Raw genomic sequence first — 10,515 nt, 5'->3', positions numbered from 1 at the left:
AATAATAATAATAATAATAGTAATAAGAAAATGAGGCAACAAGCAAAAACACAAAAAAAAAAACCAAAGATAACATCGCGAGATCATTAGGGTTTTTTTTTGCTATACCCACTATTATGGAAACATTGATATATCTCAACATTCTCCGTGCATTTCTGTATGCCTGTAAATGTATGAACAAGTGTTAACTCTATTTGCACACCTAATGAAAAAGGGGGGTAGTAGTAGGGGGAGAAATAGCTTTCATATTCCAATTCCAAAGAGAAAATAAATAAATAAAAATATTTTTTTTTTCCACCAAACGTTAAACCAGTCTACAGGGTTAAAAATAAGATAGAAAAAAAAAGAAAATAACGGTGATAAACCGTTCCCAAAAAAAGGCAGTTAAAATCCATCACAGCACCACAAATATATGTGTTACCATTTTTGGCTATTTATATATATATATATATATATATATCCCCTTTCTTTTTTTTTACATCTTGTGCTTTTACCTCGTTTTATTTCCATACAAACATTATTACGCACATGCACAGAGAAAACGTGCAGGAAAAAAAAGGAGAAAAATCCCATTATTGTTTTTCATTTATTTATTTTTTTTTTTGTTTTGTTTTGACCCTTTCTCCAAAATTTCCATTTTTTTTTTCCTTTTTTATTATAGAAGCCAAGATAAATTTATATTTATAATAGTTATGACACGTACTATTTTGCTTCTTGTTCCTGTTACAGTTGTTACTATTCTTCTATCTGTGTTTTTTTTATTCATTTTCTTCTTTCTTTTTTTTTCATCATTCGTTTTCTGTAGAGATCAAAGAACATGCATATTGCACAAACAGTAAAAATAAAAAAAATGGGCAGAGGGGAGGAGAAGGGGGATAAAAATGCAAACAAATATCTATCTATCTCTATCTCTATCTCTCTCTATATATGTATATGTATATATATATGTGTAGAGAGAGAGAGAGAGAGAGTGATTCACAAGACCACATGAACATAGTGGAAAAAAAAAGGGAAGACAGTAAGATTTGATAAGTAATAAGTAAGATAAAAAAAACTAACAAATAACAGATGTGATAAGTCAATAACTTTTTCATCACCTACTCTTTTTTTTTTTTTTCTTATTAAAGAATCCACATGTTTNTGTTCTTTTTTTTTTTTTTTTTTGCTATTCTCCCTTCACTTTTATTTTTTGTGTTTCCAGCAAGATGAATTATTCTGAAAAATAATAATTGCTCTTTTTTTTTTGGTATTTTTACCATTTGTTTTATTATCTATTAATTCATTTATTTATTTATTCATTCTTTTTTGTTATTTTTTCCCCCCATAAAAAGCGTCAACAATGGGTCATTGTTGATGATTACACATTATTAACGTAATAATAATAATAAAGGACGTGGTAATTATCAATGTCAGTGACCCTTTTTACCGTCAGATCATATTTTTATTTATTTATTTCTTTTTTTTTTTTTATCGGTGCAGATATATTTGCACAAGAAACCATTTCAGAAACACTATTATTTGCTCTGAGACAGGAGCAGAAAAGAAAAGAAATGAAAAAAAAAGAAAAAAAAAACCTTTGCATATTCATCTATTCATACATATTATTCTTATATATATATATATATATATATATAAACTCCGTATTGGGGTAAATGAGACAGAGCCCCACTGCCGATAAATGCCTATTTGTTAAAACATCCATGGATGATGTAATAAATCCTTCACGGTTGCCCGTTTCTCCGGATCGGGGGCCACACACAACCGCACAAAGTCCTGAACATCGTCCTCCAGCCATTGTGGAATGACTGGCACGACTTCACCTTTACTGACGCGAATGAGAAGTTGCTCTGGACTGCGCAGGAGTTCTTCAATAGGGGGACGTGTGGTCTGTCTGTTGTTATTATTGTTGTTATTAAGAACATTAGACGGAGGATTTATTGTGGTGTCGGGCCACAAAACATTATCGTGAAGTGAAATCCACGTGGGTGACACAGGCCGCTTCTCCTCCACATTCACATTTCTCTCAATAGAAGACATCACATTTCCTCCCTCTCCCTCTGTCTCCTCTCTCCCTGTATTATTTTGTAGATATTCCTCTTCTTCTCCTTCTCCTTCTCCTTCTCCTTGATGCGATGGAAGTTTTATATTCTGGGTTGTTTGTACCCCCTCCTCTCCTTGTTCAGAGGCATAATCCCACGGAAGTCGTCCTGTGAGGAGTTCCAGCACGGTGATGCCCAGCGAAAAGACATCACTCTTCCCGGTTGGCAGTTCCCCACGCGCCACCTCAGGAGCCATATACCCAGGCGTTCCCCGCATCTCACACACATCACTGATCTCATGCATGGAGTTTGTTAGTCGCAATAGCGAAGAACCAAAGTCACTTAACTTGTATACACCATCCATCGCAACAAGTACATTATGCGGTTTCACATCACAGTGAACAACATTTTTAGAATGTAAGTACATAAGACCATTTAAGGCATCTCGCAAGAAACGACGGACCGTTACAATTGATAAAGTTCCAAAACCACTTAAAATACCATCAAGTGATCCACCTGGTACAAGTTCCATAACTTCAATAAGATAGTCGCTGGATAAGTAACAACTGATGTATTGCACAATATTACCATGTCTAAGTTGAGAAAATAATTTTAATTCCTCAACAATATCTTCAATTTCAATATGACGTGAACGTAAGGCGAAACATTTTAGTGCGACGAGGTCTCCCAAAGATGACATTCCACGATACACCACTGAAAAGGCACCTGTTCCCAATTTGTCTACAGAACGTACCCATGAGTTTCCCTGATGATCTTCAAATACAAAAGGCAATTCCCCTTTGGTATTACTGCGGGCTGTAGGTGAAATACTTCCTTCATTATAGCGACTGCTCAAAGCAAATGCATCTTGCACATCATCATTATCATCAATAGATGATTCAATTAACATTTCAAATAATGGTCGATCACAAGCATCCTCATACTGCATGGCTCCTGAAAAACTGTTATTGGCAGGAGTTGCGGCTCTTGAACAACCGCTGCGCGCAGAGACTCCAGATAACAGAGTATTCTCCAACTCTGAACCTTCTTGCAGAAAGCTGTGTTTTGCACGCAGCATTGGTACACGAAAATAATCTGGTAACGGTGAAGAAGTATCCACCGTGTTGTTATGATTAATAATTTCTTTACGTCGATGGGTCGTGGCGAGTAATTGACCCCATGTACGAACATACGGTTTTGTAGTTCCCTTTCGCAAAAGACGACGACAGGCCCGCAATAGTCTGTCGCCCTGTACATCTTTTCCTTCAATCTGCACAAGCAACCGTGCGGCCTCTGCGTATCTTCCCCCCAACATGTGCAGAAATGCCCGCCGTATGATGGCGATGTATTCCACGAGATCCGAGACGTATTCGCTGGCCAATGCGGCCGTGCAGCCGCGCAGTTCATATAAGACCAGTGTTGTGTTGAGATCCCCGCAGCAAACCGCCTCTACAGGAATAGTGAGGAACTGTTTATCAAGCGCAATGGAGACAGGCCGGGTAACGACAATGTGACACTTAAGAGATAAGATGAGTCTTAATAAGTCCAACTGCATGGGAATTTGAAGTCCATGCGTGGTTCGCGTATTGAACTCTGGTGTTCCGCAGGTTCCCACGAGATATTCCGCAGAATCCACCATAACGCCAACACACTCCGCAATATCAGGTGGGAGGATCTGTAATAAATCTAATGCAAAACGTACTGCCTGTGTTTGATGTTGTGCCATTTGGGAATGTGCACCGAAAGTGACTAATAAAAAGTTTGAGCGCTGAACCTCTATTACACCACTGTAACGCATGATAAGAGGAACACTTGATTCCGAGAATGCCTTCACAAAACCATCTATTGAGTGATCATAATCGGGAAGAGCCATAGATAAACAGACAATACTGCAGAATCGTCGACGAAACTGATTAAGCTCATCTTTTAATATACTCTCATGGAGTCTGGAACAAAGTGCATCTGATTCATCAGACCTTATGGAACGATTGTCGCTCATATGATATTCACTGGCGTGTGAAGTAGTAGTTTCCGATGGCACTGTCATTATCCCTATAGCATTAGTAGTATCAATAGTAGTATTCTCCTGTCCCTGTTCCATCGATTTGATATTTTGTACTTTTTCTTGCGTAGATAATTTTAGTTTTTTGGCATCGCTGACCCTTGAAAACCATTCATCTACCATTTCAGTGGGAAGAAGTGTTTTCATATACATCAATTGTCTATTAAACTGTTTCAATTGGAGTTGCAACCAAGCCACATCATTAAAAGTAGATGAACATTTGAAATATTTTGATCCGTCCTGAAATTGCATCATCACTAAAAATCCCCGAAACAAAAGATGTAACGGTCTTGTATAAGCGTAAATAATGACAAATTCTGCAAACACAATAGCAATTATAGAAAAAACAATGGCGAGATATACCCTATTGTTCGAAGTCTCTAAACTGCTGGTTAACGTCGATTCTCGGATAAGAGCAATAGTAACAACTCTAAGACGTTCATCACTCGTATGAACACGACTTATAATAACACGAAAATGTTCACCTTCAAGGTTAAAGGAATATCCAACAAGGTTCCCATTCTTCGCAAGCACTGTAATTCCACTTTTTCCACCCAATTTCTCGACAGCTGCAGCCATGTATGGATCATTAAGTGATTCCAGGTATTCAACTTGTGGAAGTTTTTCACAAAGTTTTGGATCATGAGTGCAATTCCAATTATCCCACATAGTTGGTCCTCGTCCATATGGTCTCTTGCTTAGTACGATCCCGGTTTGAAGTTCTACCACCATTACAGAATCTAACTTCACTGGTCCAGAGGTCCCATCATAAAAATATCGTAATCCCTTGAGTTGCAATGCAGTTGTAAGCATCGCCGGATTACCTCTGTAGTCTGTAAAAGGGTAAGTAAAGGTCATTAATATTTCATTATTATGGACAAATGTCCACCAATTGTTGTCTCTACCCTCACGATACCACGGTAAGACAACATTTGCAAATGCATTTTCGGCGAAAGCAAACTCAATAGCATACTCCATCTCTGTCATTGTATTAGCCATGTAAACCGGTTCAAGTGGTTCAGCATACAAGAGTGTCTTTGGGTCTATCACATAACGAAAGTCAGAATTATTATCTGAATGATATGTTCCCACCAGTGTTTCACCGTCATACTGCTGTGAACAATACGCCCCAAAGCCTGAGAAAGGACTGCTGAGATGCAAATACAGCAAACGTTTTCCCGTGTTAGATGTTCGCAATGTAGCACAAAGTTGCTGCATTACTTCTGGCATATTCTCTTCACTCCATACACGTATGGATGTCGTGCGATTCAACTGAAGACTATTAAAGAGAGATTTTACAACATCTTCAGTATTAAAAAGGTTGGTACCAACAGCTCTACTAATTGGTTCTACTGAGGCATCACTCAATTTCTCTAATGCTTTATCCAGTGACATTCTATATGTAGCCTCTAGTGGCAAAACACAAATAGTTACAACAAAACACACTAATAAAAAAATGTTTACTGCTACAAATGTACGTGATCCAATACCTAAGCAACGTCCACGTGCTTTGCGTTCTAACATTTTCATATCCTTTTCCGTTATCGAACCCTGAAGAGTATGCATTTGTGTTGGTAATGAGTTTGTATCTTCCATTTCCAGCTCTGTGTTACTTGAACTGGATGCATAAAAACTTGAAAAGTGTGGATCCACCCCTCGTTGTGGCTCATCCGATGGAATGGGTATTTCCTGACACTCCGTTACCGGCAGAGAGACGGAGACGGTGGAGGGAATAACCCCAAATCCGTCCGTCGATGGACATTCAACCGTCCGGCGGTCCTCAAGCGTTGAGGTATCCGCTGTGGGGGGAAATAATCCATCCTGCCTGTTTACTTCTTCCCGCTGGTGATATTTCTCCTCTTGCGGCGACGGATCCCGGTAGGAATGGCCGTTCAGCGGGGGGACGGGGTTGGAGGAATTGTCATTATTGCATGAATCCACACGACGAGGCGAAAGTTCGCGGTGTGAAAAACATGAAATTGAGGTTTTTTCTCCCGTCATCCACGCAGCGGAAGAAAGATAAAGGTTTTCTCTCTCTCTCTCAACTCTTATTTGTGCAACAAATACCTGTGAAAAAAAAAAAAAGAACAAGAAATCAATTATTAACGTACGCTATCTTTTTTTTCCTATTTAATTATTATTATTATTATTATTAGAAAGGAAGTATAAAAAGTGTGAAAAAAAAAGAAAGGAATAAAAAGAGGAAATAATCAGTAATAATAGTCATAGAAAACAAAGAACAAATGAAGCACCCTGCCCTCTGTAGTTCATTTAAAAAAAAAAAAAAAAATATATTAAATGAAATAATAAATCGTACTGTAAAGGAAAAGAGTACAAGTCATCACTATAGGCATCCAAGTAGACACCTCCATTACATCTATACCCAAAGAAAAAAAAAAAGAAGGTAAAATCTTCCATTCACAACTCAAATAACTTTGAAAATCACAATATGCATCCAACATCACCATGATACCTTGAAAATACTAGATGACAGTAGTACTCATGAGAAAGACGCGTATTTTTTTTTTTTTTTTTTTTTTTGTGTGTGTCTTTACCAAAGGTTTATAGTGACCCAAACACCACTGACAAGTCTTGCCAAAAGGCAAGGAGAGTTGATTGCCGAGAGCAAAAACAAAACCCATAGAAATTTGTCGCAATCTATTTCCATTCTTTCGGGTTTAATAAAACAATGAAAGTTTAAGAATTAAAATCTTAACAAAGTGAAGAAGGACAAGCTACCAGATAAAAAAGGATCATTACCTTTTTTATTTCTATTTACACGCTCACATGAGAAAGAACAAAAACAAGAGAAAAAAAAAAAATTGGATCACCACCATTTTACTACACTTCGACGGGAATAATGAAATAGTAAAGATTTGCGTGTGGTGTCAAACACATCATCTGTCTCGTTGCCAATGGGACGTCAGCTGTCACATCAACTGTATCCAGAGGTACTGAACAAAAAGCAGATGAATTAAGTTGAATAAAGTCATCTATATTACCGTACTTAGTGAGAAGTTTATTCTTTCGATCTGTAGTAATCGTGCTGCTGCTTTTTACCCTCGCAAGGATGGCATCTAATGTATTGTAGGCACTAACAAATGTTGGTTCTGTACACATTACTGGAATAACACCAACAAAGTAATCCGCAATAATTTCAGCAGCTGCTGAAAAATAAGTCATACCTGATCCTAAGAAGGTACCTAATGATATGATCGCGGTGGGTGCAAAACCCCTATCATTATTACCATGACTAGGAATTCCAATAGTATTGGCAACAGAACCCTGTGATAAAGAGCTATCAATGAAAATATGATATTTCGTATTATAAAGTCGAACAAGAAGAGCAGCGTCCTCCACAACTTTTCCGGATTGTTTATGCCACACATCTCCCAAAGCAGAAGTGGGCATTGTACGGGTACAAACACCAGTATCACTTATAGCGTACACAGCATTCTGTTCTTCGTCTGAAAAAGCATCAGAACAAATAAGAAGACGTAATTGTTTCCACTCTCCTCGAAGTTTCAAAGCACAATTAGAAAGTTCTATTAAAAAAATTTCCACATCTTTGCCAATACCAAGAATATGAATAATTGGAGATATTTGTCCACTCTCTTTAGAACGCCAGCTATCAATAAATTGCAGCAGTGTAGTAACAGCAGAGGTGTATGGAGTACTTGGAAGTGTTGTCCCATTTGATTGTAGTAAAGGTACCACACGTTGCTCATAATCTTCTCTGGCTTTTCGCCATAATCCACATTTCTTTTTGTGTCCAGCCTTCCAATCCATCATTTGGTGTTTCTTTCCACAATACATATTCACTCGACAGGCACCACAACGTAAAAGTTTATCCCGACGACGTCCACACCACGTACATTCATCATTATGTGTTGGAGAAGGAACTGGGGCAATATCCTTAGCAAGTGTGTATCCACAAACTCCATCTTTGTTAACAGGTGTAATATTATCAGAAAGAAATACAAAAGCCTCTCGAACAGCTTCCCATTCATCTGATGTATTAAGTATACTTTCAACAACCTCAACGTGTGGTGTTGATATGGCGGTATCCTTTACAATTGATTCTGTAGGTCGTCGAAACACAACCTTAGGGAAGGTGTAACCAGTAGATGAACCTTCACAAATAGGCTCTGTTGGAATCGTTTTTACAAATTCTTTTAGTTCATCTTTTTCAAGAAAAGAAAAGTAGTTGTCAATATCCTGGAAGCTAATACCTTCTAAGGGAGTCAGTTGAGCGAATACCTCACCGTTTTCATGTAGCATATCATCAAATGTTGTGTCGAAAAACTTCTCATCGCATAGTCGTGACTGAAGATATAATACCTCACCAGCATCTTGCATTAAGTGTAGCTCCGCCCCAATAGGTTGAGGTCTGAGTGGTCCGGGATCAAGATTTTCCAACGATATCTCCTGTTTTTCCAGCAGCAACTTTTGTATAAGGAGAACGTACCACTGTTTTGGTGTTTCTCCGGAGATAGTAGGGAGATTTAAACTGAATGAGGTTATACGTCCTACACGTTTTTTCATTTCTTTCATTGCCTCAAAACGTACTCTCTCTAATTGAGACAAAACACTTTCTTTCCCTTTTTCATCAGCTGTAATAGATTCGAGCTTAATATCATCTAATTCCGCAAATTCTGTGGTAAATAATAATTTGTTTAGATGTGGAAGTAATGCAAGAATAGATTCATTACCCTCCTGTGAAGGAGCAGAAACATCTACAGCCTCTGGTGATCGATTACGTATCCAATTGACTGCTGAGTCAACAAATGCAGGCAGTGGGCCAGTCGATTCCGTTAATAATCCTTTAGAATGACTATGAAGGTCAACATGACGTCGTTGTACGGAAAACTGTTGCAATCCCAAAGGAATCAGTACAGATTCAACCCTTTCCTTATATAGAGAAAAAGCTCGTTCAGAAAATAAACCAAGACGCTCGTGTGTATCACCAATAGTTACACAATGTACAGAGAAATTTAAAGGTCGAAGTCCTGTAGGAACTGTTTTAAAAATATCTTTAATAAGCTCAGCACCCCGCGATTCCCAAAGCACCTCCTTACAGTTATGTTTTACTTCATAAAATAGCAACTGCCAAGGAACCTCATCTTCCCTGGTGGTGAAATCAGAGCCACTATCAGTGCCAGAAGCAGAAGATGCAAATAACATATGAAATACAGGTGCATATAGCTCATTTAAGCGCTTATTACGGGACCACTGGCGTTGCAGAAGTACTAATAACGACCACTGTTCATACCGCGTGTCCAATTTGCTGCCCAACTGATTCACCGAATCGCACGGCTCGCCATGAGAAAGAAAGCCTTCAACAAGAGCCATAAAAGTAAACTACTTCCTATCACAAACTGGATAAAAAGAAATAAAATCAGAGTGGAACAAAATCAAAATAAATCATGCGTATCGTAACACAACGGAATAAACATTATATTGAGGGAAGTAGGAAAGAAGTTAGAGGAAAACAAATAAGAAAAAAAAAATGAATAAATAAAAAAAAGATCTAGTTCGTTTATTATTAAACACACTATATATTTTATATACAATTAGAAAAAAAAAGGAATGGAAGTCTATATTTTCCCTTTAAACACTAACTTTATTAGGGGCTCGAAAAACATTTTTATCACCACATGACGCTCTTTTCAGCAAAGAATGAAAAAAAAAAATGAGCATAACTCAACTAGATTAATAAATAAGCATATCTCGTACCACACGTTGAAGTTTTTTTCCTTTTCTTTTTAAGCCACCCTCGTCTTTCACAGTTCTAACAAAAGAAAAAAAAAACAATTACATGATAACACAGCATTTAAACCAACCGCCCCGATTATTATTACTTAAAGCATTATCCCCTCCAGTTCTCAGCAACGGTGCCTCCTCACCCCCAGAAACATCAATACGTTGCTTCAGTTCATTTAACTTTTCTTTCTCTACCTTCAGTGCCTTGAGAGCTTCAGCGGCCTTCTCCTGCTCAGCCTTCAGTTGCTCGGTAGCCTTCTGTTTTTCGGCTTCCGCTGCCTTGAGAGCCTCAGCAACCTTCTGCTTTTCTGCTTCCGCTGCCTTGACAGCCTCAGCGGCCTTCTGCTTTTCAGCTTCTGCTGTCTTGACAGCCTCAGCGACCTTCTGCTGCTCAGCCTTCAGTTGCTCGGTGAACTTCTGATGTTCAGCCTTCAGTTGCTCCTTAGCCTTCTGTTTTTCGGCTTCCGCTGCCTTTACAGCCTCAGCAACCTTCTGCTGCTCAACCTTCAGTTGCTCGGTAACCTTCTGATGCTCAGCCTTCAGTTGCTCCTTAGCCTTCTGTTTTTCGGCTTCCGCTGCCTTTACAGCCTCAGCGACCTTCTGCTTCGCATCCTCAGCAGCCTTGACAGCCTCAGCAACCTTCTGCTGCTC

General features: G+C 38.5%; 3 protein-coding genes across 3 annotated transcripts; all 3 read right to left on the bottom strand.

The window, feature by feature from the left end:
• Nucleotides 1-1,689: 1,689 nt before the first annotated feature.
• Nucleotides 1,690-6,102, bottom strand: TM35_000051680 (protein kinase; the record flags this gene model as incomplete). Its single annotated transcript, XM_029022823.1, has 1 exon — nucleotides 1,690-6,102. One exon carries the CDS (start codon nucleotides 6,100-6,102, stop codon nucleotides 1,690-1,692), a length of 4,413 nt encoding a protein of 1,470 aa, XP_028885638.1.
• Nucleotides 6,103-6,942: 840 nt separating this feature from the next.
• On the bottom strand, nucleotides 6,943-9,453 carry TM35_000051670 (uncharacterized protein; the record flags this gene model as incomplete). The annotated part of the gene is made up of 1 exon (XM_029022822.1): nucleotides 6,943-9,453. One exon carries the CDS (start codon nucleotides 9,451-9,453, stop codon nucleotides 6,943-6,945), a length of 2,511 nt encoding a protein of 836 aa, XP_028885637.1.
• A 462-nt stretch (nucleotides 9,454-9,915) lies between these two features.
• TM35_000051660 (R27-2 protein) lies at nucleotides 9,916-10,515 on the bottom strand (the record flags this gene model as incomplete). The annotated part of the gene is made up of 1 exon (XM_029022821.1): nucleotides 9,916-10,515. A coding segment is annotated over one exon (600 nt), but the record flags the coding sequence as incomplete, so codon positions are not given.

This window comes from Trypanosoma theileri, assembly GCF_002087225.1.
Source record: "Trypanosoma theileri isolate Edinburgh chromosome Unknown TM35_Tth_5_V1, whole genome shotgun sequence".
In the NCBI taxonomy this organism is placed as follows: domain Eukaryota; phylum Euglenozoa; class Kinetoplastea; order Trypanosomatida; family Trypanosomatidae; genus Trypanosoma; species Trypanosoma theileri.
Note: the sequence above shows the minus strand (reverse complement) of the source record. Positions and strands in the feature narration are given on the sequence as shown.